The sequence below is a fragment of the Sinocyclocheilus grahami genome, unplaced genomic scaffold (assembly GCF_001515645.1).
Source record: "Sinocyclocheilus grahami isolate Dianchi unplaced genomic scaffold, SAMN03320097.WGS_v1.1 scaffold800.1, whole genome shotgun sequence".
Taxonomy (NCBI): domain Eukaryota; kingdom Metazoa; phylum Chordata; class Actinopteri; order Cypriniformes; family Cyprinidae; genus Sinocyclocheilus; species Sinocyclocheilus grahami.
The window spans coordinates 151,851-167,033 of NW_015505979.1; the positions used below are offsets into that span (position 1 = coordinate 151,851).

General features: G+C 41.7%; 1 protein-coding gene across 1 annotated transcript in view; it reads right to left on the reverse strand.

Annotated features, from left to right (window-relative positions):
* Nucleotides 1–15,183, reverse strand: part of reck (reversion-inducing-cysteine-rich protein with kazal motifs) — a gene marked incomplete at its 5' end in the record, with an annotated part of 52,605 nt that overhangs the window by 7,629 nt on the left and 29,793 nt on the right. Inside the window, 6 exons of the mRNA XM_016246498.1 lie at nt 4,397–4,568; nt 5,573–5,695; nt 6,542–6,730; nt 7,315–7,455; nt 7,535–7,671; nt 13,501–13,713. Of these exons, the coding sequence (XP_016101984.1) occupies nt 4,397–4,568; nt 5,573–5,695; nt 6,542–6,730; nt 7,315–7,455; nt 7,535–7,671; nt 13,501–13,713 (975 nt within the window). The remainder of the gene's footprint in view (nt 1–4,396; nt 4,569–5,572; nt 5,696–6,541; nt 6,731–7,314; nt 7,456–7,534; nt 7,672–13,500; nt 13,714–15,183) is intronic.

Below are 15,183 nucleotides of genomic sequence, written 5' to 3' on the forward strand. Positions count from 1 at the left end.
CACACTCACACTCACACTCACACTCACACAATTAGTTAATAAGGTAAATTAGTAAATTAGGCTGAAATGACAATTAGAACCAATAATTGATCCCAGAGAAGTTTCTTCAGGGTTCCCAATCTATCTCAGTTCAATGTTCCAGGGCTTCCAGCACTTTTCCAGAAAAGGTTCCATTTAATTAAATGAAAAGATCACTCCCTAAAGAAATATATTCCTCTTTATCAGACATATGGCCATGACTTAGCAATAAAATCAGCTCTTTAATATGAGCTTTAATTATACATTTTCAGAACCAATTTCAATACCACAGCAAAAACTATTGAAACTATCTCTGTTTTATTTAACTAAAAGAAAATGCAATTACATCTTAAAAATAATTTCCCAGCACATCTGACATTTCTGTCGTTTTCCATGTGTTAAATTAGTGCAGGAACAGCGCTCTTGAATCCAGCCTGCAGAAGTCAAGGCTTTACTGCAGTAAGACGAGCCGTATTTCCCAGAAACCTCTGCTCTGCTTCAGCGCACCTCAGACAGATGTTCAGCATCAAGGCTTCGCCATCTTGTTTACAAGGGAACAAACATTTCCTTTGAAACGCGGGCCAAGGAGATGTTACGCAACACTGCTGTGCCTTCCATAAGACCGATGCTGACGGGACGCTGATGTCTGCAGCTCTCATCACTGTGCTTCTAACTCAATGCAAAAGTGCTGCTTCACTGCCATCTGAGCAACAAACCTTCACAAGCACACACACTGAGGACACAGAACAGATCGGTCACACGCTGGATTCTGACTCTGTGAGTGATAGAAGCTGTAAAAGGTCATCCAACACTCATTACTCCAGACTCCAGGACCTCAGATGTGTTCGAGAGAAAGACGACGTTCCTCATGTGCAGTGCTGGAGTCGAGAACCACCGACCGACAGATGAATATCTTATTCTAAATATTACTATTATTCATTATTAATAATTAATACCATTTTATTTTCAACTGCAGTAATTTAAAAAAAAAAGGTTTTGTTTTTTTGTGTCATTTAATAATATCTTATTACTAAATTTTACAAATATGAATTATGATTTATTAAATACTTGAGACTTTTATTATATTGCTTATATATATATACACATACATTTATATCACTGCTGCAACTTATGAATATCAAATATTATTATTAGTTATTAATGATTGATATGGTTTTAATATTATTATAAATTATTAATATATTAATAAATGCTTTTTATTTTTATGACTTTAAATTAATTCTCATTAAATTATACTATTATTAATTATTTATTAAACATTGGTGTATTTTATCTTATTGCTTTTATTAATTTATATCAATGCAGCATGTTGGAGGAACATTTTATTTAAAAAATTATTCATGCAGTTATTAATAACTGATATTTTATTTTTATTATAAATCTGTTAATAAATTATCCTTTTTTTTTTTAGAATTGCTCACATATATTATTATTATTATTATTATTTATTAAAAATGTGTGTATTTTACCATATTGCTCTATTAATTCATTTATATTTATGTGGCCAGTTTGAAAAGTAGTTTATTTCAACAATTATAATTACAGTTATTAATAATTGATAACATTTTCATTTTAATACAAATAATCAGCTGATTTTTTTATTTGTTTTAATTCCAACTTATTAAATTCAGCTATTATCAATTATTATTATTGATCAGACATTGGTGTCTTCTGTAACATCAGCCCTTTCTCTTCTTATACTCGCTGTGATGCTCAGCCTCTTGCTGCTGTGATAACTGCATATTGGTTTGATGAAACACACTAATCAATAGTAAACTCAAACTGTGTGCATGTTGCCCAGCTTCACACAGAAATCTGGAGTTTGCTTCATCAGCGTTCACACGTGCCGAATGGCTGGCGTTAGACTGGATCTGTGCTGTAAGATCCCGAACCCTTCAGGACACGAGCGCTCATCAGACGAACACCGAGTGACACCTGAGCAAACAATCTGAGCCGAGAGGAAACACAGAGATAAAGCAGCGTGTGTGTGTGAGTGTGTGTGTGTGTGTGTGTGTGTGTGTGTCTGTGTGAGAGAGAGTGTGAGTGTGTGTGTGTGTGTGTGAGAGAGAGAGTGTGAGTGTGAGTGTGTGTGTGTGAGTGTGTGTGTGAGTGTGAGTGTGTGTGTGTGTGTGTGAGAGAGAGAGTGTGAGTGTGAGTGTGTGTGTGTGAGTGTGTGTGTGAGTGTGAGTGTGTGTGTGTGTGTGTGAGAGAGAGAGTGTGAGTGTGAGTGTGTGTGTGTGAGTGTGTGTGTGAGTGTGAGTGTGTGTGTGTGTGTGTGAGAGAGAGAGTGTGAGTGTGAGTGTGTGTGTGTGAGTGTGTGTGTGAGTGTGAGTGTGTGTGTGTGTGTGTGAGAGAGAGAGTGTGAGTGTGAGTGTGTGTGTGTGAGTGTGTGTGTGAGTGTGAGTGTGTGTGTGTGTGTGTGAGAGAGAGAGTGTGAGTGTGAGTGTGTGTGTGTGAGTGTGTGTGTGAGTGTGAGTGTGTGTGTGTGTGTGTGAGAGAGAGAGTGTGAGTGTGAGTGTGTGTGTGTGAGTGTGTGTGTGAGTGTGAGTGTGTGTGTGTGTGTGTGAGAGAGAGAGTGTGAGTGTGAGTGTGTGTGTGTGAGTGTGTGTGTGAGTGTGAGTGTGTGTGTGTGTGTGTGAGAGAGAGAGTGTGAGTGTGAGTGTGTGTGTGTGAGTGTGTGTGTGAGTGTGAGTGTGTGTGTGTGTGTGTGAGAGAGAGAGTGTGAGTGTGAGTGTGTGTGTGTGAGTGTGTGTGTGAGTGTGAGTGTGTGTGTGTGTGTGTGAGAGAGAGAGTGTGAGTGTGAGTGTGTGTGTGTGAGTGTGTGTGTGAGTGTGAGTGTGTGTGTGTGTGTGTGAGAGAGAGAGTGTGAGTGTGAGTGTGTGTGTGTGAGTGTGTGTGTGAGTGTGAGTGTGTGTGTGTGTGTGTGAGAGAGAGAGTGTGAGTGTGAGTGTGTGTGTGTGAGTGTGTGTGTGAGTGTGAGTGTGTGTGTGTGTGTGTGAGAGAGAGAGTGTGAGTGTGAGTGTGTGTGTGTGAGTGTGTGTGTGAGTGTGAGTGTGTGTGTGTGTGTGTGAGAGAGAGAGTGTGAGTGTGAGTGTGTGTGTGTGAGTGTGTGTGTGAGTGTGAGTGTGTGTGTGTGTGTGTGAGAGAGAGAGTGTGAGTGTGAGTGTGTGTGTGTGAGTGTGTGTGTGAGTGTGAGTGTGTGTGTGTGTGTGTGAGAGAGAGAGTGTGAGTGTGAGTGTGTGTGTGTGAGTGTGTGTGTGAGTGTGAGTGTGTGTGTGTGTGTGTGAGAGAGAGAGTGTGAGTGTGAGTGTGTGTGTGTGAGTGTGTGTGTGAGTGTGAGTGTGTGTGTGTGTGTGTGAGAGAGAGAGTGTGAGTGTGAGTGTGTGTGTGTGAGTGTGTGTGTGAGTGTGAGTGTGTGTGTGTGTGTGTGAGAGAGAGAGTGTGAGTGTGAGTGTGTGTGTGTGAGTGTGTGTGTGAGTGTGAGTGTGTGTGTGTGTGTGTGAGAGAGAGAGTGTGAGTGTGAGTGTGTGTGTGTGAGTGTGTGTGTGAGTGTGAGTGTGTGTGTGTGTGTGTGAGAGAGAGAGTGTGAGTGTGAGTGTGTGTGTGTGAGTGTGTGTGTGAGTGTGAGTGTGTGTGTGTGTGTGTGAGAGAGAGAGTGTGAGTGTGAGTGTGTGTGTGTGAGTGTGTGTGTGAGTGTGAGTGTGTGTGTGTGTGTGTGAGAGAGAGAGTGTGAGTGTGAGTGTGTGTGTGTGAGTGTGTGTGTGAGTGTGAGTGTGTGTGTGTGTGTGTGAGAGAGAGAGTGTGAGTGTGAGTGTGTGTGTGTGAGTGTGTGTGTGAGTGTGAGTGTGTGTGTGTGTGTGTGAGAGAGAGAGTGTGAGTGTGAGTGTGTGTGTGTGAGTGTGTGTGTGAGTGTGAGTGTGTGTGTGTGTGTGTGAGAGAGAGAGTGTGAGTGTGAGTGTGTGTGTGTGAGTGTGTGTGTGAGTGTGAGTGTGTGTGTGTGTGTGTGAGAGAGAGAGTGTGAGTGTGAGTGTGTGTGTGTGAGTGTGTGTGTGAGTGTGAGTGTGTGTGTGTGTGTGTGAGAGAGAGAGTGTGAGTGTGAGTGTGTGTGTGTGAGTGTGTGTGTGAGTGTGAGTGTGTGTGTGTGTGTGTGAGAGAGAGAGTGTGAGTGTGAGTGTGTGTGTGTGAGTGTGTGTGTGAGTGTGAGTGTGTGTGTGTGTGTGTGAGAGAGAGAGTGTGAGTGTGAGTGTGTGTGTGTGAGTGTGTGTGTGAGTGTGAGTGTGTGTGTGTGTGTGTGAGAGAGAGTGTGAGTGTGAGTGTGTGTGTGTGTGTGTGTGTGTGTGTGTGTGTGTGAAGGTACCTCTGGCTCCTCTGGCAGGGGTTCGGGGAGCAGGGGTCGATGTTTCTGCAGGAGCCGAACACAAACTGGTTGTCCTTGAAGCCGACGCAGCGCGCCACACAGGCGCTGGGATACGTGCGTCCGTTACGAGCGCAAACCGGCACGAAATGATCAGCGCAGCCGCAGGGAAGCCCTGAGAGAGAAGCAGCAGCTAAAGCACTGGCCCCGAACACAACCACAGCTCACTACACACTATTACTACATTGACTTAAAAAGGTCTTGAAAATAATAGCTTTATTTAAACGTGTTTTAAAATTGATGTTTTTATCTACTTCATTACTTCTTTTGTTTATATTTACATTATCATGTTTTCCTATTTTTGTCTATAATGGTTAGCATTGAGAAAAATGTTTTTAATAGACGCTGTTGTGAAGTCTAAAGTCTGTGGAAGCCCGTTTCTGCCCAGGAATACACTGATTACAAAAAAATGTATTTGCAACTTTTTATCTCACAATTTCAGAACTGCAAAAGTCTGCAAGAAGACTCAAAAAGAACTGCAAGGTATAAACTCAGAATTCTGACTTTTTTCTTGCAATTCTGAGTTTGTCTCATAATTCAGTTTTTCCCCTCCATGGAATAAAAACTAAAAAGGTAATTCTCACAATTCGGACATTTTTTCAGAACTGCAAGCTGTAAACTAATTCTGACATCTTTTCTCAAAATGGCAAGAAAAAGGTTAGAATTGTGAGAAAAAAAGTCACAATTACCTAAAAAGTCAGAATTGAGAGATATTCTGACATTTTTCTTGAATTCAGAAATTCAGTTTATATCTTTAAATTCTGAATTTATGTCTCACAATTCTGACTTTTTTCCCTTACAATTCTGGGTTTATATCTCACAATTGAATTTCCCAATCCTGTTGTTTTTTCTTTAAAAAAAAAATTTCTGCCACAGAATAAAAAATAAAAAAGTTAATTGCAACTTTTTATTTCACAATTCTGACTTTTTTCACACAAAAATAAAAGTGAGAAAATGTCTGAATTCTGATTTAAACAGTTGCGATGACCTAAAAAGCCAGAACTGTGAGATATAATCTCAATTGAGAAAAAAAGTCAGATTTACGGTTTTTAATGTTTTAATCCCGTGTGGTAAATGGGCTTTGATGAACACCAGTAAAGATGCTAGTGAAGCACAGACCTGTGAAGAGCCGTCGGTCCTCGTCTGAGCCGTCGGAGCGCACACACTGACGAGACGAGCAGATGCTTTCACCGGCGAAGCAGGAGCAGGGCTGACAGTCGAGCCGGAACGACACACCGTGACCTGCACGGGAACACGAGATGATCAGTCACCACTGTGAGGAACAGCTGAATGAAGCTCACTCCTCTAATACAGCATAAAACAAGGCTGTGCTTCCGGCTGTTTCAGAGCAGTTTGGGCCTTTTGTTGTCCTTCACTTTACGAATGAGAAAGTCATAGCTTTATACGTATATACCTATTCCCATATAAGTCCTACGAGTAAGAATACAGCAGTCTACAGATTTAGTTTCCATGAGAACAGTAAGGATCTTTCCAGGCGGCACTGCTTGACACGACTATAAAGCACAGCACATCTATCTCAAACCAGCCCAAGATGGCCAAGCGCTTCGAAGTGGAGTAAAAATAAACATGAAAGAAAAGACAATAAACTCATTCAGGTTCAAAACGACATGAGCTGTTTACAAAAAACACTTACTGATAAAACGTAGAACAAAAGAAACAAAAAAGCGTTTCGCTATGGATATGCATTTATCCTAATTCTAAAGGTTTTATTGAATAGTTTTTCTATAATTTCACATATTTCCTGTAAAACATATTGGAGACCATTCTAAATATCCATCCGCTGAGAATTCAGATTTCATTTGTCACCAACAGATGGCAGCGTCCACATAAAACAAGACCAGTACTGGAACCATGCATTATAAAAACATCACATATCCACAGTTTTGTGCCTTGATTGCTCTTATGTTAAGCTAATAGTTAATTAAATAAAATAAACCAATGTAGGTGTCTGTTATGCACCAAGTATATGTGAAATACACCGCAGTAAGTGCTGAAAATGTGCTGCTAATGATGTGAGAGCTGAGCTGCATGTGAATCACAGAGGCTGCATATGTAAGCACATCTCACTCTTGTGCTGTCCTCCGATGAAGCAGGTCTTGCTGGTGTCGAAGCAGGGCATTTCAGCGCAGTTCTGCAGACGGCCGCTCTGACCGCAGGTGCACACCTCGTAACAGCCCACCTGACCGCTCCTGGTGGGCACCTGGATCCGGCTGTCCAGCGGCACCAGGAACTCCGACGCTTCCCCCAGCTTGCAGCCTTAGAGACACCAGGAAAAAGTGTCTGAGAAGAGTTTCTGATGATGACACAAACCTAGTGCACTTTACATTCTCTGGCATACTAGCGTTCGCTCTTACTGTGCACAGTATGCATACTACTGTAACTGTGAGTACTGTGCACAGTGTGTCAGTGTCCTGAACACATACAACACACGGATGAGCCGTTTACAACAGAGCAGCATTACAACAGTAATGCACTTCACTCGACTTCACCTTCAGTTTCTGGTGTGATGAATCTATTTCTTAACTCAGTATTTGAATGGACTATCAAAAGTTAAGAAGTTTAAAAAATGATTTAAAAAAAACAAAATCTACTTCTAGATTATTTGATTAGAAACTAAAAAAGTTTAAAAAAAAAGATGTTTTAAAACTAAACCAAACAAAAACATTTCAGGTACACGGGACCATTTAAAGGCGGTCACCTCAATGTCAAAATGAGGCCCAACTGGCCAGAATTCACCATACTTTAAGTAGTAAGCAGTATTCAATAAGCAGTACTGTATTATTCCATTCTGAATAAATGTCCATGTTTTATCAGACTTTGAGCTCATGAGTGGTGTGTACCGGGGACGCAGAAGTAGGGCAGGCAGTCGTGTCCGGGGTGGCAGCCCTTTCTGTTGACTTCACACAGCTGACTGCTGGGACAGGGGCTGGGGTTGCAGGGGTGGATGACTTCTTCAAGGGTGTTCTGGAAGGGGCTGGGGGCTGTGGAAACCGTAATGACATGAGTGACATCAGTGAGTAACGAACACAGCGCTGAGCGCAGCGGAGGAGCCACACTCACTGAGGTATCTGTGGAGAGGGATGCAGCGCTCCGGGTCGTCCGTGGCCGACAGCAGGTCACAGATGCGCTCGGGCGTCTGTCCCTCGAGAAAGCGCTTGCCATCGCCACACTGCGTCAGGATATCCACACAGTCCGACCTGAGGACACACACATCGCCTCTCGTGAGGTTTACACTCTTTTCACTCAGTAAACTAAACGTACAGTTCTGTCATGACAGCTCTCGGAGAGATTGGCATGGTAATGGATATGATAACATTGATGTGTTTGGTCTTGGCGGAATAGATCTGCTACGCTGCTGCTGCTGCTGCCAATACATCCACAACATGCTGCTGTGAGCATGTAAGAAATACTGCTGCTGCACATATAACATACATGAAATAACCCCCATATAGCATACATGAATCACCTCGTAGCAGATCTATACAGGTGGAGCTGGGGAAGGTGGAGGGTTTCTGAAGTGCGCTGCAAAACTGCTACAGCAACCAAAAGCCAGGTATCTGAATATTGAGCAGTAAGCTCATTGGCTAACGATACAGGAGAGAACCAATCAGCTGTCATGTGACAATGATGTCGCCAGGTCAGATTGAGCTAGACCTATCGGACTGCGCCATCTAGAGTTTCATGCCAGAACTCTGTATTTATCACGATCCTCTAATTCTAATGCAATGTTTAATGTAATTTTAACCTGAAGGTAAAGTCGTGTTCATTTATGCATTGTCGTGCCAATGGTAATAAACTGGGGCTTTTGATTAGAGTTGATTAGAGTATTAAAAACTTGAAAAGTATTAATTTAAGGTACATTTAGAACAGATAAAAATGTGCGATTAAGTTGCGATTAATCACGAGTTAACTCATGACGATCATGCGATTAATCGCGATTAAATATTTTAATTGATTGACAGCCCTAATTTTAGTACAATATTGGTGGAAGAATGCATTTGGTTGTGTGATATGTTTCTGATTCTCTAAAAAGAACCAGCTCATTAGAGTGATTCGTTAGGTAATTTCAGAATGGCAGAGGAATGCACCTGTGAAACCCGTTACTGGAGCCGAACACTTGTTTTAAAGCAGTTCCCTTTAAAACACAAGCAGCAAATCCTGCTGGAACAGGAGCTGGAGCCTGACTGATGCATGCTGGGTCGCACCCTGCCATTACTCACCGTCACAGCTCTTTATTCTGATCATTCCTCAGCTTTCTCCTGCGTGAGGACGTCTACTCCTCAGCAAACCAGAGCCACGTCTCGTCCCATTCAAACGCCGCTCAATGTGAACAAAGCAGTGCACAGTGGAAGACTGCACAAGAATATTTCTGATAAGAATACCAGACTACTGGCTAGAAGCTGCCCGTGTTTTGATATGATTTGCACTCTGAATGCCCAACGGATACTTCGATGTCAAAAGATTAGTGCTAAAGCAACATGCTGGTTTAGAACTCAAAGCCATCACACGACACCCTGCAATTACCTGGATGTGTTTCATTCTCGCTGCATCAAAGAAATCTAAACACTGTGAGTGAACACACACACACACACACACACACATCACACACACACACACACACACACTCACACACTCACACACACACACACACATCACACACACACACTCACACTCACACACACACACACATCACACACACACTCACACTCACACACACATCACACACACACACACACACACACTCACACACTCACACACACACACACACATCACACACACACACTCACACTCACACACACACACACATCACACACACACTCACACTCACACACACATCACACACACACACACACACACACTCACACACTCACACACACACACACACATCACACACACACACTCACACTCACACACACACACACATCACACACACACTCACACTCACACACACATCACACACACACACACACACACACTCACACACTCACACACACACACACACATCACACACACACACTCACACTCACACACACACACACATCACACACACACTCACACTCACACACACATCACACACACACACACACACACACTCACACACTCACACACACACACACACATCACACACACACACTCACACTCACACACACACACACATCACACACACACTCACACTCACACACACATCACACACACACACACACACACACTCACACACTCACACACACACACACACATCACACACACACACTCACACTCACACACACACACACATCACACACACACTCACACTCACACACACATCACACACACACACACACACACACTCACACACTCACACACACACACACACATCACACACACACACTCACACTCACACACACACACACATCACACACACACTCACACTCACACACACATCACACACACACACACACACACACTCACACACTCACACACACACACACACATCACACACACACACTCACACTCACACACACACACACATCACACACACACTCACACTCACACACACATCACACACACACACACACACACACTCACACACTCACACACACACACACACATCACACACACACACTCACACTCACACACACACACACATCACACACACACTCACACTCACACACACATCACACACACACACACACACACACTCACACACTCACACACACACACACACATCACACACACACACTCACACTCACACACACACACACATCACACACACACTCACACTCACACACACATCACACACACACACACACACACACTCACACACTCACACACACACACACACATCACACACACACACTCACACTCACACACACACACACATCACACACACACTCACACTCACACACACATCACACACACACACACACACACACTCACACACTCACACACACACACACACATCACACACACACACTCACACTCACACACACACACACATCACACACACACTCACACTCACACACACATCACACACACACACACACACACACTCACACACTCACACACACACACACACACACATCACACAACACAACACCGGCATCAACTGTCAACAGCTCATTTGTGGACAAAGAATTTGGATTATGAGACTGGATTATTATATGCAAACAAAATGTTTGTTTTTTTTTGGTCTAGTGCATGAAAACAAGATTTGGATGTGAAGAATAAGCCTGGGTATATTGCAATTCAAAAACAAAACAAAAACATTTAGGTTTTGAAAAAAAAAAAAAAAAGGATTCATTGTAAAATTATTTTCATGACAATAAAGCACATTTCCCCCAAAATGTCATCATTATAACACAATATTAAAGCAATAAGAATATAATGACTTAGAATAAGAATAATGAGAATAATGTAAATAATTGGGGGATATTTTCTTAATTGCCATAACTTTTTAGATGATTGTATTTAGCTTTTGTGGTGTGGTGTGACCTGGACGTGTTTTCATCAGTTTTACCCATCAGTACAGCAGATGATGAAGACGAGGATGAAGGCTGACCTGCAGATGACGCTTCCTCTGGACTTGCTGTAGCAGGGTTTGATCTGCAGCGCACAGGCCACGGTCTTCCACATCTCCGGCTGGCACCTCCTGATGTCCAGCACAGGGATGTTCATGAAGGGCATCTTGATGGTTCCGTTGGACCAGAGTCTGAAGTCGTTCATGGCACCCTGGTCTGACTGAACGTTACAGCTGCGAAACAGCTCCGTCGGCCTGAGAACACAAAAACAGCGAGGCGAGACCATGTGTGAGACGCAGACTCACTGAGCAACAGCACAGACTAAACCTGCAAAACTGCACACAGACTCGACTATTATTCTCCACAGAAGCAGCAAATGGTGCTCGAAACACTGCAGCCTTTAAAAAGAATATAAAAATCAGCTCTGTTTCCAATTTACAGCTGACTCAAGTTGTTTTGTGGAATTGCCTTCTTATTGCATCCCAGAAGGCCATTGTTCACTAGCAGCCGCGTCCCGACAAAGCTTTGGGAAGAGGGACTTCCTCAGGAAACCTGAAGCGAGAGCAAGAATTTATTCTTTCTAATGATCGGCTCTTTTTATAGAGCTCAGTGTGGGACGTGGAGCTGAGGTTTCTGCGTGTGGTTAGAAGCTGGTTCCTGGTCATTTGAAGGTTTGTTTACAGCTTTTTCGTTTGGGTGTGGTGCTGATGGGCTGATCTATGACAGAAAATAAAAGAAAACCTTGACCAAAACGAAAAACTCTCTTTGCTGGGTTTATATAAACGTTCTGTTCATCTGTGAATCCTGAAAAATAAAATGCATCACAGTTTCCACTAAAATATTGTGCAGCACGACTGTTTTCAACATTGATAATAATCAGAAATGTGTGTAAAAAAAAAATAAAAATAGCTTTACTCAATGAACCTAAACACACACAACTAAATGTAAAGGGTTAAAACAGGTAAAAATGGCTCTTTGAGGTAACAGTTGAATATATATTTATTTGTGTGTGTGTGTGTGTGTGTACACACTACACGCCACACACTACACACCACATACTACACGCCACACACAACACGCTACACGCCACAAACTACACACTACACACTACACGCCACACACTACACACTACACTAATGCCATCAGTCCAATATCACCAACAACAAACAAAACACAGAACAACAAAAGTACACAAACATTACACATAACTAAACATTCTTAAAGATATACAGTATATATACCTTGTATTTTATTTGTATATTTTTCATTTTAATTTTAGTTTGTTTTTAGTTGTTGTTTTTGGTACTTTTTAGTAGTTTTTATTTTGTTTACATATGTTTATATATTTTTTATGAATTTTTAGTTAATTTCTAATATTAGTTATTTTAGTACATCAAGTTAAACTAAATGAAAATGAGAAATGTTGCCTTGGAAACTAGATTAAAAAAGATTTAATATTTTATTTCAGTTAATGTTTATTTTAAGTAAGAAAATGTTAAAAAGTACTACATATATATTTAATGACTTTGTCAGTTTCGTGAGAGGCAGCATAACTGCACTACAATAAAGCCTTTTAAGTAAGCCAATTATTTTTTTTTTAAGTATTACTAACAAACCACATAATGAGCATTTGATTCTCTCAAAAGAACCAACTCAGGGTCGTTCATTCAGGAATCGGACAACAGTTTTTGATCGAGTAAAAAGAATCGACTCATAAGATTCATTCCGTGCCGTGCTGTTCACCAGCTGTAGATTCGGTAGTGGTGTTGCTGCTTTAATAAATATATTGTATTTTAGTACAATATTCCCTCACTATTAGAGGAAGAATGCATTTGGTTACGCGTTCTGTTTTTGATTCACTAAAATGAACCGACTCCTCAGAATCATTAGTTCGGGATTCAGCTGTTAGAGTTCTGGTTTCTCCCCGTGTGCTTTCCTCTGAAACACAAACAGTGAGGCCTGCTGGAACAGGAGCTGGAGCTTGACTGATGCATGCTGGGTCACAGCGTTCTCCTGCGTGAGCACATCTAACCCTCACCAGAGACACACACTGCACTATTTCTGATAAAACACCAGACTACCGACTAGAATCTGATTCTCAATGCTGACAGTGTTTTGAAAGGATTTGCTCTCTGAATGTCCATGCTGTGTTCAGAAAATCCAACGCAACACTGAAACGCCCAACAGATACTTCTGTTTCAAAAGATCTGCGCTAAAGCAACACGCAGGTTTAAAACTCAAAGCCATCATCATACAACAACCTGCAATTATGTTTCATTCTCACTGCATTACAGGAATCTGAGCACTGCGGCTGAACACAGGACAGAACACCAGCATCTGAAAACAGCTTGCTTCTGGACAAACAAAATGTGGATTATCAGACTTTTATATGCCAACAAAACATTTGTTTTGTTAGATTATGACAATTTTATTAATTGTCATAAAATGCATTTACAAAAGTACAGGCTTGTTTAGATGATTTTGTGTGTTTTGCTACAGCAGATGATGAAGACGAGGATGAAGGCTGACCTGCAGATGACGCTTCCTCTGGACTTGCTGTAGCAGGGTTTGATCTGCAGCGCACAGGCCACGGTCTTCCACATCTCCGGCTGGCACCTCCTGATGTCCAGCACAGGGATGTTCATGAAGGGCATCTTGATGGTTCCGTTGGACCAGAGTCTGAAGTCGTTCATGGCGCCCTGGTCTGACTGAACGTTACAGCTGCGAAACAGCTCCGTCGGCCTGAGAACACAAAAACAGCGAGGCGAGACGATGTGTGAGACGCAGACTCACTGAGCAACAGCACAGACTAAACCTGCAAAACTGCACACAGACTCGACTATTATTCTCCACAGAAGCAGCAAATGGTGCTCGAAACACTGCAGCCTTTAAAAAGAATATAAAAATCAGCTCTGTTTCCAATTTACAGCTGACTCAAGTTGTTTTGTGGAATTGCCTTCTTATTGCATCCCAGAAGGCCATTGTTCACTAGCAGCCGCGTCCCGACAAAGCTTTGGGAAGAGGGACTTCCTCAGGAAACCTGAAGCGAGAGCAAGAATTTATTCTTTCTAATGATCGGCTCTTTTTATAGAGCTCAGTGTGGGACGTGGAGCTGAGGTTTCTGCGTGTGGTTAGAAGCTGGTTCCTGGTCATTTGAAGGTTTGTTTACAGCTTTTTCGTTTGGGTGTGGTGCTGCTGGGCTGATCTATGACAGAAAATAAAAGAAAACCTTGACCAAAACGAAAAACTCTCTTTGCTGGGTTTATATAAACGTTCTGTTCATCTGTGAATCCTGAAAAATAAAATGTATCACAGTTTCCACTAAAATATTGTGCAGCACGACTGTTTTCAACATTGATAATAATCAGAAATGTGTTCGTGTATATTTTATAAAAAAAAAAAAAAATAGCTTTACTCAATGAACCTAAACACACACAACTAAATGTAAAGGGTTAAAACAGGTAAAAATGGCTCTTTGAGGTAACAGTTGAATATATATTTATTTGTGTGTGTGTGTGTGTGTGAGAGAGTGAGAGTGAGAGTGTACCTACTTCACCATATTTTGGGGACAAATTTGTACCCAAAAGTGAGCTAAACCTGACAAAATCTCCAAAAACCTCCCTTTGGGGACAGGACCCATTTGTACATTTGTAAAACTGGTATGAAAATAAAGTAAATAAAGTTTTCTTTAAATTGTAAAAATGCAGAAAGTCTCCTGTGAGGGGTAGGTTTAGGGGTAGGGTTGGTGTAGGGCAATAGAATATACGGTCTGTACAGTATAAAAACCATTACGCCTATGGAGAGTCCCCACTTAGATAATTAAGTAAACGTGTGTGTGTGTGTGAGTGTGTGTGTGTGTGTGTGTGTGTGTGAGTGTGTGTGTGTGTGTGTGTGTGTGTGTGTGTGTGTGATACAATGTAGTAATTCACCAGCTGTCTTTTTTATTTACTTATTTTAAATGATTTGTAGAGACAGTAGCACTAATTAAACCATTAACTGTTGTCACCAGGATAGTGATGGAAGTGAGAATGACGTGAGAATGAGAATGACTTCAATGATGACTTGACTATGTGAAGATCTAACTAAAGGCAAGGACTCAAGAGGATGCGTGTGTGTGTGTGTGTGTGTGTGTGTTTGTGTTTGTTTGTATGTGTATGTGTTCATTTCATTCAGTCATATAAATATATAAATAAATAAATAAATAAATAAATA